The 15320-nt window shown below is 41.0% G+C and overlaps 1 protein-coding gene across 1 annotated transcript in view; it reads right to left on the bottom strand.

Moving 5' to 3' along the window:
* MEGF11 (multiple EGF like domains 11) overlaps positions 1 to 15320 on the bottom strand; it is a gene marked incomplete at its 5' end in the record, with an annotated part of 189125 nt that overhangs the window by 23271 nt on the left and 150534 nt on the right. Inside the window, 6 exons of the mRNA XM_029085009.1 lie at positions 405 to 523; positions 7122 to 7355; positions 7498 to 7626; positions 10115 to 10243; positions 10956 to 11084; positions 13446 to 13574. Of these exons, the coding sequence (XP_028940842.1) occupies positions 405 to 523; positions 7122 to 7355; positions 7498 to 7626; positions 10115 to 10243; positions 10956 to 11084; positions 13446 to 13574 (869 nt within the window). The remainder of the gene's footprint in view (positions 1 to 404; positions 524 to 7121; positions 7356 to 7497; positions 7627 to 10114; positions 10244 to 10955; positions 11085 to 13445; positions 13575 to 15320) is intronic.

Genomic DNA, 15320 nt, shown 5'->3' with positions numbered 1-15320 from the left:
GCAGGAAATTTGTGTGCCTGCTGATGTGGGAAACAACCTTATAGCAAAGTTAGATTACTGATTTAATGCCTCATTGATTTACTTTTGTCATATTAATGGATAATTACAATTATCTAGTTATTTATCTTTTCTGAGAAGCAAACATACCTTATAGTTGCTAAGACACCATGGCTTATTGACCCAGATAGGCATGTGCTGAAACTCCAGTTACCACACACAGAGGTTAGGAAGATACAGGCAGGGGAAAGCAGACCTTTTTGTGGCTGTTAGAGCTGCCATGTCAGGAACTGCTACACTGGATTTTTAAATAATGCTGGCAGACAACAGGATCCAACAGGCATTGCTTTGGTTGATTTCCTTGAACTGATAAGAACATTGCTACAGTGGAGGGGGATAATATCTACCTTACTGGAGCTGTTTCCATCCAGATTACTGGTAAAGAAGCGTGAAGTCACACCACATGAGAGAGTGTGGTAGCTTGGATTGGAAAAACAGTGTACACTGCCGCTACCTTGAGATAAATCTGGGAAGAAAACAAGTCATCACAAAATACTTTGGAAGCTGTAACGATTCTTAAGAAACTGAAAACATGCTAGAGAAGATCAAGCGTAGAAAACAGAGTACTGGGTGTTAGGGTGTTACAGAACATTTCCAGATGAAATCTATCCTGCATTACCATGGTGTGAAGAAGCTCCTGACTATTAGCATTAAGTAAAAGATAAAAAAGCAAAATATTTAATTAGTACAGTATTATCTTTTTGAAGATCTTAAAAAGTCATTCCTGACAGTCCAGCTGCTTTGCAGGTAAGGGAAGAAAAGCAAAACTCAGGAAATGGATGGTCTGCAACACAGTTTCTTCCTTAGTTTAAACACTTGGAAGAGCTATTGATGAGAATAACCCTTGTAGTTATGAAACAATTAATTAAAACTTTTATGGTTACAAAAAAGGTGTTAATGTTAGAAATCAAGGTGCTATAACTGTACCAAGGTGTTCAAAACATTTTACATACCTTTTTGTGCAAAGGCTTAGAAAAACAGAAAGGTGCAGCACTGAAAGGCACACTTGGGCAGTCACGTGGTTACACTCAGAGACATTTTATCTATTCCCTGACTTTTAACTTATGAACACATTTACCAAACAAAATAATTTACCAAGAAAGGCATCATATTTATACTGACAGTCCTACTGAAAACATCAATCCCAATCTGGTTCCATCTTAATAACAAATTGATAAATATTTCAAAGCACCATCAGAAGAAAGGAAGAAAAAATGTAAACTGCAACAGCATCCTTTAAGCAGCCCAGCCCTGTAAGAAGTAAATGAATGGGTTAGTTGTCATAAACCATGGGCTTAAATTGTAGGCAGAAAGGTTAGTAATGGGAAACACCTTCACCTGGAGAGGGTAATGAAGTGCTGGGGTGGCTGCTTGTCCCAGTCACCATCAGCCACCTCTCCCTGTCCTCTGTGTCTGCATTCCCATGAACATGCACTTTGCTTTGCTGACATCTTGTGGAGATCTAGATTGCACTTAATTTGCTGCAAAAGATCCTGTTTCAAATAAACGGTTTGATCTGCAGGGTGTCTATTACATAAGTGCTGTGGCACACAGCTGAGAGAGGAAACTGCACACGCACACATGCAGATCTGACCCAGCATTTATTTTCTGCTGAAACATGCGGGGCAATTGTTGAGGTCAGCTCTATTTTGTAGCAAGTGCAGAGCCTTTTAGTTTTACCTATTTTGTGAGGTTATTGCTAACAATGTATCTCAAATTAGAATGTGATTCCAGAACTAAAGTCTTTGCATTTAATTTCTTTCAGCTAGCCACTGCTCAGCACAGCAGCCAGGCTGCCAGGACTTTGCCATCTCTCCTAACTCTTCACTCTTGTGATATTTGCAATCAAATTAACAAGAAACAGATTATCTCTGGGGATCTGCAAATGAGAACTGGGGCTGGAACCCAAACACAGCGATCAGCGTACTCCCATCACAAACACAGCTGCTCACATACAGCCTGGAACCTGCTAATGAGGGATTGGCAGCTCACCAGAGGAGCAGAGCTCATCCACCCTTCTCACAACTTGCGGTCCCAGTTAAATATAGACACTTGAATCCATGTCTTTCTGCTTTGTAGGTGAGTGTTGATGGATGAGTCACACCAGCTCTCAGCTCTGCTTTCCCCCCCCTTTCCTTATCTGCCATGCCCTTGCTCAGCTGCGGGCAAGAAGGACCAGCTCGAAGGAGAACAGGCACAGTCCGCTGCCTTCGCTGCGAGATAAGAGGGCAGGTACCAGCGGTCACCGTGAGCCCGCTGACACATTTCAACTTCACACCTAGCATATCTGGCCGTACCTTGTTTCGTGCACCCAAACTGAGCTGAAGGAGAAGTCTACCAGGCTGCCCTACTACTTAGCACAACGGTGAATTAATGAATCTGAGCTCGTACACAAGTCTGCAGCACCAAAAATCTTTTCTTCCTTCATCGCATGCAGCACCATATTCTCAGAATTACTCCTACACAGTTCCATTTGGTCGATACTTAAGTACCCGCCCAGGCTGATTTACCTTGATAGCACAGTCCATTTTCTACACATTTATTCATGAAGCTCTTATAACTGCTGGCTGGAAATACATCAAATTCAAATCTAATGCTATCCCAGTTAAAAAAAAAACCCAAAAAACAACTACCACCAACCCACAAAAAACCCTCTCTTCCCAAAGATGAGAATTTTATTCTGCTCTAAAGAGTAAGCAAAGACTTAAATGTCTAAAAGAAAGGGAATGATTCAAATTAAAACAGAACAAAAAAACTGCCAAAGGTTGTGTTAATGTTAACATGGGAGGATCAGTCCTGTGAAGGGATCTGTGATGGCAGAGTCCTGCCGTGAGCCCCTCAAGCCTGAGGCCATGCTCCAGTGGAAGACCCATGAGGTCTGGATGAAGGCCAGAACGCTCTATCACTTGAAAGACCGAGCTTCTGCTCTGAGCCAGGGCTGTGGGGTGACACAAAGAGCATTGGTCTCCATCCTGCAGCAGCAGCGGGACAGTGTAGTGTGGAAACTGGGCAGAAGGCCAGCTATGAAAAAAGGGAATAAGGAAGCACTCTGCAGTAAATACAAACCCAGGTATCTCAAGCTGCAAAATGGAATGGTTTCCTTCTTCTTTTTGTGTGGATCTCCTCTACCCATACGGAGTGTTAGTGGGGTGGATGAAGACTCCAAGCAGGAGGGTTCACTCTGTCACCTCCTACTACATATCATCTGCAGATTATTTTTGTAAATGTCTTGTCTAGGCTAAAGGAACCATAACACTCTATTTGTATCGAGCTTTGCTTAGGTTTTGGCTCTCAGCGTAGGATTCACCCATATCAGAAAGTTTGTTAAGCGCTTGGTAAGACCTCAGGCATCACTTCAGCCTATAAACAAGTCTTTGCAAAAGTCCTGAAAAGAAACCTCTGCTGCTCTCCAGAATTACTGCATAGTTCTCCCTTCTGTCCCCATCTCCTTGAATTAAACAACCTGCTCTTTAAAATCTTTTGTTGGTTGCAGCGTATTGTTCTCATGCTGGGGAGCATCATTTTCATTTCAGGCTTATTTCAGAAAGTCTGCTCTCAGATCCATGTGCCGTTGTTAAGCATTCCCAGCATGGGTGGTTTTCTTTCCCACTGGCTACTGCCTGTGTTTTGCTGCCACATCCTTCATCCACAAATTCAAAAGAGTCTAAGGGCTGCCCAGGGGGTTCCCCTTCCTTATAATCTCTCTCACACACACGCATGGATTATCAGCATCAGAAGAGCTGAAGACATTAAGACCAAAAACATCGTCCAGAAATAAATTAATGTGCTGGAAGAAATGACTGCCTCCAGGAGCTAGGGATCTGCATATCTGACTCTATTCAGAAACACCACCACCACCACTACCCTAACAAGAATAAGCAAGCAAAATAACAACAGTGGTGACTCAGGTTAGCCATAAAGTTACGACCCATAGAGGGCTGGATACTGCAGTCATTGTGCAGCTGGAATTCCTGCCAAACTCCACGGGTTTACCTAAGGATTATATTAATTGGAGAAGTACATCTGCAAAGTATTCTACCCTTAATCTACACACAAAACTCCAGGTGAAGGTCGAAATCCCTGTTACCTCTATGGAATACTGCTACTGTCCTCCAGTGTCCTCTGCAATGCACACATGCACTCATGTAGACACGTGTGGTTCTTGCCATCCAGCCATGCTAGGAGCCTCTATTTCTTATCTGTGATCCTGTCTCAGTATCCACCTCCCCATTTTCTGCTGGGGAAGATGCACGTCAGCACCTTTTGCTGTCTTTCTGCTCTATGGAAGTGAAAGGCTGAAAACAGCGTGGGTAAGGCCAAAGCTGGGAAGGGTTCCAATGGGCAGAAAGATTGAGTAGGACAATGTAAGACTGAAGAACAGTCAGAATTTGGCAGGGAGCTTTCAGAAGCCCTTGTTTAGAATTTGTAAATGCCTGTCTAAAACAAAGACCAAAACTTGAAACAATGCTGATACCTACAATTTCTAATGAGATGAAGATGGAGCAGTGTGATTTCTAACTTCTTAGTCTTCCTCTGCAAGCTCAGATAGAGTTTTTCAAGGGGGAGGCAGGGAGAAAACTGTTCTTGTGGCCCCAAGAAAGAAATGGCTGATCCCACTGAGCTGCAGCTTCCTGAGTGATAAAATTTATACTGCTAAGAAAGAAAGAAGAAAGAAAAGGCCCAGTCTCTACATCCCCATCACTGACTGAGATGAACAGGAAGGAAATATTATCCAATTTCTAGAGAAGTCCATACAACACCACGGACCCAGCGCTGTTTGGGATTGCAAGGACCTGGTATTTCAGGCTTTTTACAAACCGAGCTGACACAGAGCAGCAATGCCACCAGGGCAATGCCCAAGGACTAGAAGAGATCCCAGGTTCAATGCAGCTGAAGGATGTGATCCCTCAGATATTGATGCTGTATCCAGGAATTCAGCCATCCCCCAAATATTTTTTTTTCTCAAGTACTTAAGTATCTTGTGGCATCAGGAGCTCTGGGATAGGTGGCTGCACCTGAAAGGAATGTGAAGAACATTGTATAGGGAGATGCCCTAGACACATCTGTCTAGGACAGTCCTGGTCTACCTACATCTTCAAAAGTAATGGCTTTCTCTCTGTGGCTGAGGAGAAAAGTCATCTGTCTGTGTGAACTTCAAAGGATGAGAGTACGTTTTCTCAGCATTAACCTTTTTTCAGACTTCTTGCAGAGTTTCAGACTGGGATACCATCAGGTTGTTGGGAAGTCTCCATTCATGGTAAAGTAGGGAGAAAAAACAACAGAGGGATTTTTGTTCCCTTGTCTGAAAGGAGAAGCTCAATTACTCCAGTCAGGAGCTCCAAACCTCAGCAATATTCCTCTCCTTATTTTGAAATGTGTAACTTGTGCCTCTGAAGCATGCTGGGTTCCGCATACATTGACTAGAAAAGCACAGAAATGAATGAGGTGGAGCAGGCTTTGTAAATAAAAGGACAAAGTGCCACTATGAAAGAAATGTATGGCTGAAAAGTTCAGAACATTTTTCCATGCCAGCAGCTGTGATCTGCTCGGCCTTGCTGCAGCTGAGATGTGCCACAGCTGTCTTTTGCATGTTCATGGTCTGGCTTTTCAAATGATGTTGAAATGACAAATTTCAGGCCAAATTGTGCTGGCAACTAGCCAAGGATCAGATAAGCCCTCTCTGGCAACGCTTCCATACATTTCTTACCCAAATGGGCAGCTTAAGCAAGAGCCTGCAAAGCTAAAATTCAAAAATAAGAGGCAATGGGAGGAGGTCCAAGGCTGAGTTTTTTTCCCCGCATGAGAAGAAGGAATGCTCTAGTATAGGCCTGAGAGGTCTCAATATGAGTTTAGGTGATGGTGCTGAGCAGACAGCCCCTGATGTGTGATATGCCATTGCAGAAAATCATGCCCCTGATGTGAGGACTGAAGTCATGGTGCCATGACAGAAGCTCCTTGATGAAGTTCTAACTGCAGCCAGGCACTAATATTGTTGGCTTGATGAGAGAGGCTCCTTCCAGGTGCATCCTGGGCAGGGAAGTCCAGAATGAAGCTTCCAGCCATGCCACCCCGAGACAGAACAGAAGCCAAGTCAGAGGCAGCAACAAGTGGCTGGGCCTCATGCACTTAGACTAGAAAGCAGAAAGAAAAAGGCAGTGCAGGACTGGGAAGCCAGGCGTGTTAAGCCAACATCTGCCTGTTTCAGGAGCTTGTATTTCCTTAGACTTACAGATTCAGCCATTTAAAGGGAGGTGAAGAAGCAAAGTGCAGTCAGAGGGCAGCAACCCCAGCAGAGATCCCCACTAGAGACAGACTGGAGCAAACAAGAAAGAAGTAAAGCCATCTCCTGTCTGGGACCCTATCTGATATTGGCCACAGAGGAATGGAGAAGAATGACAGTGTTAAAAAGGAGATCACATCTTCCAAAGTTAAGCCAATGTGTCAAGAAAAGCTGTCCTCCATAGAAGTAGCAGAAGACAGAAAACAAGAAATGTGATCTCAGTATGACTCTTTTTTGATCTTAAAGAGCCTTCCTCTTCCTCTCTTCTGCTTTCATCAGCTCCTGGGAAGAAAATTCACACCAGCTGTCTAGATGATGGGGACTGGTCTGCACACAGAAGAACGTGACAACAAATAGGAGGCCTCAAATCACAGACTGCAACATAGACAAAAATAAAAGCTTATGATTGACGCAGTCAACACCATTCCTCAAGCAAAAAATGTTGTCTTCTAAAGGTTTCAAAGGGAAAACTTCTCTGCACTGTAATAGGAATGCAGCTGATTTTAAAGAATGGAGTTGATGTATTCCATGCAGCATATTCCTTGCCTAGGTATATCCTGTCTCTTGTTAAGTAATCTTTCATAGATAAAGCAGCTTAAATCAGTTTTAAGTTATATTTGCTTCCTGACACTGTTAAGTGTTAAAAGATCATGGTGTTCAGGGGAAGAACAGAAGTGCCATTATTTCTGAGGCTCAAAAAACACGTTATACATCACAGAAGCTTGTATTTCCCCAACATACAGGAATATGAGTCTATATTTGATTAACATAAAAAGACCCTTACCAGAAAGTGAGTAATCTGTATTAGTCATCCTCATGGCTGGAGTATAAGATACGCTTGGCATGTCATGGCCCTTCTCCTTCTGTTTCCGTCGATACCACACAAACAGTGCCAGCAAGACCATAATAATTAGAAGGAGAATAATAATTCCAATGATTGCTCCCACTGAGTGTCTCTCTGATCCAAGAGCAGGGCTAATTTTAGTATAGGGGTTTAATTCTTCCATCATAAGAGCCGCTGTTAAAAGTAATTCATAACACACCGTAAATTGAATCGCGCATTTCATTTTTGAAAGACTTTTTTTTTTTTTAAAGCAAGTACATTGTTGGAGGGGGAGAGAGAAAAAGAGAGAGATTTTGCTGATAGAATTGCACTGTACCTTGATCACATCGGATTCCTTTGAAGCCTGGACTGCAGTAGCAAGTACCTGTGACATGGTCACATGTAGCATTATTCATGCATTCACACAGTTGTTTGCAACCATAACCAAATGTTCCTGGTGAGCACTCTGGGAAGTCAAAGAAAAAGATTGGAAAGAATTTGGCTTTGTTTTTTAGGAATGGGTGAAATTCTTGCCATGGAAAACTCAGTAGAAAAGTTTCCCTGGTTTCAATATCTCTAGGATAACATCCTAGTGTTAGATTATTATTTTAAAGCAGGAGATGAACAATTTGGGGTATTACTTATTAAATTGTAACTTTTTGGAAAAGTCATACAAAATTTCACACCATTCATATGTACAGAGGCCTTAAAAAGCTTGCTATATATTACAAGTGTACAGAATTTAACAGGGTACGAGCTCAGAAGCTGTAGACAACATCTCCAACGAGCACAGTACTACCCACCAACTCTGCATGTTTTTTTCATGGGGGTAGTTACAAAGAAAAGTTTAATGTATCTTTATATGAACACAATAGACTTTTACCAGACAAATCCCGTGCGCTTTCACAGTTATCCCTACTAGTGCTAGAAGATGAACACAACATTGTGGGTGGAAATACAGAATTGAGCATCCGAATGGGTTTGATTTGCTCTGCTTCTCTATTGGGATAGAAGGAATTTCTATCCTGTCTTTGTATTTCTGTCAAAGACAAAATGATTGAACGTCCAGCTGAGAAATTTATTCATACAATTACCATGATGGGCTATTACAATAAATCTGTAGGCAGCTTACTATACTTCTTGAGGCACTATTCAATAATAAATTGAAAAAAACCCAACAACTATCAAATCAAAAGTCAAATCTTACTTATTTCTATAGGGAAGAGGCATTATTGAATGCATGCACACTTGCTATGATTCTTTAGAATGTATATTGTTTGTTTTAACTTCCCATGTGTCACTGCACATGTTTTGCATAGCGTGCTGATAGCTTCCCAATGTCAGTCTCTAAGCGACTTCTAGTAGCCAAAATTCAGTATTAAGTAATGAAGAGCAGCCAGTATCTGTATAATGATTTTCAGCATGTATTAAAGTTGCACATCTTTTTCTTTATCTGCAGGTCTCCAAATAAGGAAAAATTAAAGCTCATTCTGATACTTCTAATGAATAAGGCCTTAATTTTTGGACTGCACCACAGAAACCACGTCTGCATTTAGGCATTTCATCTGCAATGCGGTGTGACTGCCCACCCAGCAGGATTCTGAGAAGGAAGGAGTCTTAATGAAGAGATACTTTTTGACTAAACAGTAGAAAAACAAATAAATAAATATATTAATTGTTCAGATAGAAAGGAAAGCCTCAGGCTTTGTATAGACGCCGAATTAGAAATGTACCTTCTTGTATCAAATCTGCTATGATGCAGTTCTACTATGGAACTTTTAAGTTTCCTGTTTTATTTATGGTTGCAGCAAGAGTGTACACAAATTCACAGTAAGTTGGCCACTTACAGAGTTACAGTGGAAGCATATGTAATCCCCACATGAGCATGCAAATTTAGTCCTGAGATACATACTTTGCTGAATGCAAGTAGGTGCAAAAAGAAAAGATGTTCATGAATTTAGTTATATGTGCAAATACTTTCATAAAGATCCACATAGTAAGCTACAGTTAAGAGGCTTTGAGGAAGGCTTTTCACTTGCAAATCTAGTGGGAATGTTACTGTATTACCTTACTGCAAAAAAAAAAAAAAAAGGAAAGAAATCCTGTGGAATGAATGCCTTGGTAAGGTGAGATGGATTTCATCCTGCATTTAGAATCCAAGTAACTGTGTGAGAATTTTCTTTTGATTTACTATACTGGACAAACAGGTAATTATTCAACTACAACACATACAGTTTCCACTACCCTAATTCTTTGTTCTTAAAAGAAGCTATTTGGCACGGTGTGCTAAATATGCCAGCAAGACATTGACAACAATTACAGTAAGATATGCCAGTACCCTTGCAAGGGAATTGAAGTTCATTGTTAAACACTTGCTCACTACTCAAGCTAAATACAGATCCTTCCAAAAATGGCACGCAACTTATTTTCCCTTGATCTGTTTTCATTGTGAAGATGAATCTTTATTTGGTCCACACCTATAGTATAACTTATGCATGAAAATCCCAGTATTCCTTGGAAGGCAGAGAGCAGAAAGAATTTACTTCTTTTAACTCTTCTGTCTGTCTTCCTTCATGCCTAGGGAAACCTCATGCTGTTATTCTCAACAGCGTTAGCAAGGCATAATGCAACTTGTGGTTCTCTATTAATTTAGGTACAAGTTATTCAGGAAGGCAACATCCAGCCAGCGCTGAGTGCAGCGACTTGCTTTTATCTCATCTAACTTTAGGCTGGAAATGGAAAGGGCTAATTTGCAGAGAAGTCACTGTATTAATGCTTAAGAAGACCAGCCTGCTTTCCAAAGATGCTGCTTTCTCCCTATGGATTATATAAGGTGCCTGAGGTTACTGTCTTGCTGACATCAACACTTCATTTACGAGCTTATTTCTACAAAGAATTCTGAAATACAACCCCATCCTGGAGAAAGAGAAAAACAAAGTCATGTTGCTACTTACTTTGCTCACATTGTTTGCCAGTAAATCCAGTCCTGCATGTGCACTGGCCGGTGATGTGGTCACAGTCCGCTCCATTCTGACACTGACAAACATTGGCACAGTTTTTGCCATAAAAAGCAGCTGGGCAACCTTTCAGGAATCAGAACAAGGAAAGACTAAGAAATAAGTTGAAACAAACTCAGATGCATTATCAGCACAAGATATGTAGACCTATAAATCTATGGATTTGCAGCCTTTGTATATTTAAGAACATTTATTTGATCATATAAATGCAGAGATACTCTGACAGCCAATTTTCTCCCAGTAGTGTTTCTTATATCTTACAGAATTGCCTCTTAAGTGTTTCAGAAGAATGAAAACTTGACCCATCTATATAAACTATATTTTCAAGAAGTGAAAGAAGATGGCTAAACAGAAATTCTCTAAAAGGCCAGATATCAGGCAATTACTTGCAAGTGAAAAGGCCTTCTTAAAAGGCTCATCAAAGTTTGGTCTCCTCTTCTGCACAGTGCAGATAATTTGGCACTAGTAGAATGAGAAATCTCAAACATCTTCCTAAATCAGACCATATCTACTGAGGTTTTAACAAGCAGGTTACAGAGACTGTGTAAATTCTGACAATGAATCAATAATCTTAATGATCAGTCCCTGCTTCATCAAGTGCCAAAGGCATAAAAACCTTTAAAAGCTTCAGGACTATTTTCTTCGGGGTGATGTGAGGTTATCACAAGTCAGAAGCCAGTGGTTTCAGAGGGAAGACTGCAATACTTGGAAGAGACACGAGGTAGCAGCACCTACTTTGACAGATTCCCCGGCACAAGAGTGTCCCTGAAAGGCTTACGCTGAGTGCAGTAGAGCCCGGTCCAACCATGAGTACATCTACACTCTCCATCGTATGGGCTGCACATTGCTCCGTTGTGGCAGTTGCATGAATGGAAACAATCAGGGCCCCAAAAACCAGTGGGACAAGCTATGAAAATAAAAAAACATGTGTCAGCTGACAAAAAAGAAAAAAAAAAGGAATGATACTGTGTTAGTGCTGAGGAGGAACAACAATAGAGGGAGAACCTGTGAGACACCAGCAAAGGCAGAACTTCGCATTGCAGAGCTTGGCATTGCTGCAGCGATGCCCTGACAGTGACTGGTTCCTCCAAGTCAACGATTGCTCTGCAAAGCCAGGTGCCAGCCTGCAACCTCACCCACGCTGGCAAGCCCTGGCAGAAGGGATTTCTTCCCTGGGTAGGTCAGGTGGCAGGATCAGGTCTTTGCTGCAGTATATGAACTGAGATCCACTGAAACAGCGACCCCTCGACACTACATTACTCTAAGTGCTCCAGCCACTCTCCCTGCCTTACTGGCATTATCTGTGAAGACAATTTAGACAGGGTTTTAAGATACAGAGGTAATTTAATTTTCTTTTTGATATTGTGGAATTCTTGCCTAATAAAGCACAGCTATTCATGGTTTACTTTTGCTATGCAATCAACTACTAAAATGACCACATTCATTTGAAGCGTAGAGTGCTACTCAAATTCCGTAAAAATTTAAAGAAAACTTCTTACAGTATGAATTCCCATCCACAAAATCTGATTGCTTTTGTTGGTGGGGCTAATATTAAATTAAAGTCTCCAGGTCTATTATATATTTCAACAAGTACAATATTAATACATTTTCAAAAGTTATTTTAAGCCGCCCTCTAAAAATGAAGGCAGTAAGTTACAGTTATTAGTGCCAGACTGAAAGATCCAAAATGATGATAACCCTTCAATATAACAACTATATTTTTGCTTTAAAAAGCACTTTCCATTGCTTCCTATTAAAGACATGAATTAATAAGGCATGGTTCCCAGGAAACCTGAAAGTACAGAAACTGTGCCTATTTCCATGTATGCCATTGGCTCCAATTCTGATGATAAATGCAAGTTTCTGGCATATGACAGACATCTCTAAAGCCAGAATGAATAGCAAAAAAAAAACCCCTGCCATGACGTAAATCAAACAAAGGGTCACTGAACTCACTCACTGTAAAGCTGAACAGGATTTGGCCTCAAGTATTAGTGCTACAAGCAACCAGAAATACTTTCACACTGCCTTTGTAAGCCAGAGCTGCAGGGTGTGTTAGTGTCTCCAGAACTGGCTCTGGAGCTAAAATTATCTCCTCTGCCTCTCTGTCTCTCGGTCATTCCAGGTTAAGTGGTGTGGAGGGAGGTCTGACCAAAATAGCTCAGTACCGGACTCGGGTATGTGAGGCCAGGTTCTGCCAGGAGCCTGGTGTGAGGCCAAGTTCACGTTGGGAGATTTACACTTTCTTTACAAGAAGGTAACTGAGGAAACAGTCAGGTTCCCACTTTGTTCATTCAAAACACAAAGCAGCTATCGCCAGGTCCTTCTGCTAGCTGAACTGGAAATGGTTGCTGGTGAACTGGCCTGCCTCACTTTGTAAGAAAAACAGCTTTTTTCAAGGTTAACAGAAACTAACAGTCATTTCCCAATTACATGGCTAAATATAATGAGGAATCTGTGAAGCTTTCTGTCTTTTTTTCCTTTTTTTTTTTTTTTTTTTTCTATTTTTGAGTGACAGCAACATTCTGCCTGTGGAAGACACACAATAAAAGCAAAATTACAGCTGTCTGTTTTTATCCGATTCCTACTTTATCACTTGAAGTTTAATATATTCTACTCTGGAATGCTGTCTAATATGCTAGTTGTATCCTGAATATGAAGTAACATTTATGAATGATAGGATATTGCTTCCCTCTGTGATCTATCTTCAATTAAGGGATACTCTCAGGAAATGACACTTTGGGATCAGCAAATGCCAATCTTCTACCTAGGCAATTTTCAAGAAGAAATCCTCCATCCCTCCAAACCCACACTGACTTTTACAATTAAATTACATTTAATAGAAATATTTCAGCTGCCTAATTTCTCAATTCTAGGGGCTTGGTACATGAAAACATTTACTGGTTAATAATTTCTAATGTAATAGCTGAAATAAAATGATTTCAAAAAATAAATAAAAGGGGATCCAGTTAGAAATTAAAAGGAAGCATGGATCTTTCTTTTCTGATAAGAGCTTGTGACCTCCCTTTCCTGTAACAGAAGCTAGTAAGGGCTTCTGCAAATTCCAAATGCAGAAACTAATTCAAGCCAAAGCTAACTCAGATTAATTAAAAGAAATAAGCTATAAAGAGAGTAAGGCACTGGCTGCTGTAATACTTCAGGGATTTCCCCAGAATCTGTCTTTAACTTTCAGGAAACACTGAAAGAAAACACTGAACAGGAAAATATGTTATTTTAAAGTGGAGGTGGAAAATAACACTTTGCTTACTCTGAGAGCAGTCCATCCCTATCCAGCCTGGAAAACACTGGCACGATCCATCAGTGGGATTGCACGTCCCGTTCTCGGTGCACTGACAGACCTCGGCGCAGTTCTTCCCGTATTTTCCACTGGGACAGACTGTGAAAATATAAGGTAGTTTACTGAAGGCTCTTCATCATAAATATACCAGGAAGTCACAGGACTTAATAGTTAGAAATTAGAGATAAAAGTAATTACAACATTTTCTTTTGTTGAAGCCAAATGGGTAAAATTCTTCTGCGAAGAAGGAAAAGGCAGAAAGTATTCAAGTCCGTTTTGTTTGCTTACATCCCAGACATAAAACCAAGAGGAAAAAGTTGTCTCAAAATCCATTTTTCTACTGGAAAATGAAACTTATAGAAGATTACAATTATTGAAGGGCATTATGGAAGGATTAAAAGAGGAGAGACAAAACAGGGAATAGGGGTTATTGGGGGAGGAAAGGAACAGTAAGTTGAGGAGAATTCAAAGAGTAGTAGCAAACACAAGTCAGGGCCTAGAAGGGATTGATCTGGGACTTGGTCACAGGGTTCCCTTGGTGCCAGCCCTTAACTAGGGTTCTGTGCTGGCTCAGAGGATTAGAGCCTCAATGATAAGAACAACAAAAGTAGGAAAGGAGCATTTTAGGCTAAATATCAGGGTAGTGAAGAGGTCTCAAGAAGATGAAGAGCAATGGGGACTCTTACTTTCAGGTCTGTCAGTATAACCCGACTCCCCTGTATTGTACAACTGGTAATGACAGTACAACAGACCAAAAGCTGCAAACCTCACCACCTGGTACGATGGCCCGACAGAGTAGCCATGGGCATTGTACTAGGAGGTCAGTGGCCATGAAATGGCCAACAATAGATAAGCTTGCAAGGAGAGACTGAAAGAGCTGTAGTCCTTCCTCTGCTACCCCACCTACTCCTCTCCAGTACCCTTTGCTGTAGTAAGTGTTCAGAGCCATGGGCATTGTACTAGGAGGTCAGTGGCTATGAAATGGCCAACAACAGATAAGCTTGCAAAGAGAGACTGAAAGAGACATAGTCCTTCCTCTGTACCCCACCTACTCCTCGCCAGTACCCTTTGCTGTAGTAAGTGTTCAATTAGGTTGCAAATGTGGTTTCCAAGGATTATACCTATGTTTGACTGAGAGCTGTTACACAGGTGTGCTGCATCCTAACAAAATCAGCAACTATTCCTGTTCGTCCTCCTAGCTTACTCCTGAAGTTGAAGGAAAAGAAACACTCGATTTTTTTCAGAGTCATCTTATAACAGCCTCAGCACAGTGACATAAAACTAATAGACACGTAGATCTTCAACCTCCCACCAAATTATTGGAAATCTTTAATGTTAAAGTTGATGGAAAGCTCTGCTCAGTAATGAATGAAATGTTTCATTTCTGTGCTCTTATTGGCTGTGTTCCCTGACAAAAACAGATGTATTTTCAAAACAAGATAAAACATACAGTCCATCTTTGCAAAGGATGTAACAAATGGAACTGGACTTGTATCCTGGTAAATAATAGTGATGTCAAAAACGTGATTAAGGCACTTCCCTGAAATATGCAACTGCTTTACCACTTCAGCCACTCTCACTTTCTCATACTTAGTCTCTGCAGGTGACCTCAATCTATCCTGACTGTGAGTCAGCCACAGATTGAAATCCTCAGCTGCGATTCATTTGCTTTTATACAATATGCCATTCTCTACTCTCACTATGACAGAAACCTAAGAAAGTGCATACTGTTGTTTTCTGGCATGCATTTCTATATACCATGGACTTATCTGAAGGAGTGGATAAAGTTGGTTTTAGCTTTCAAATTATGTGCTAAACAGAATAGTTCTCTAACTGGAAAGAGAT

The sequence above is a fragment of the Antrostomus carolinensis genome, unplaced genomic scaffold (assembly GCF_000700745.2).
Source record: "Antrostomus carolinensis isolate BGI_N321 unplaced genomic scaffold, ASM70074v2 scaffold2270, whole genome shotgun sequence".
In the NCBI taxonomy this organism is placed as follows: domain Eukaryota; kingdom Metazoa; phylum Chordata; class Aves; order Caprimulgiformes; family Caprimulgidae; genus Antrostomus; species Antrostomus carolinensis.
Note: the sequence above shows the minus strand (reverse complement) of the source record. Positions and strands in the feature narration are given on the sequence as shown.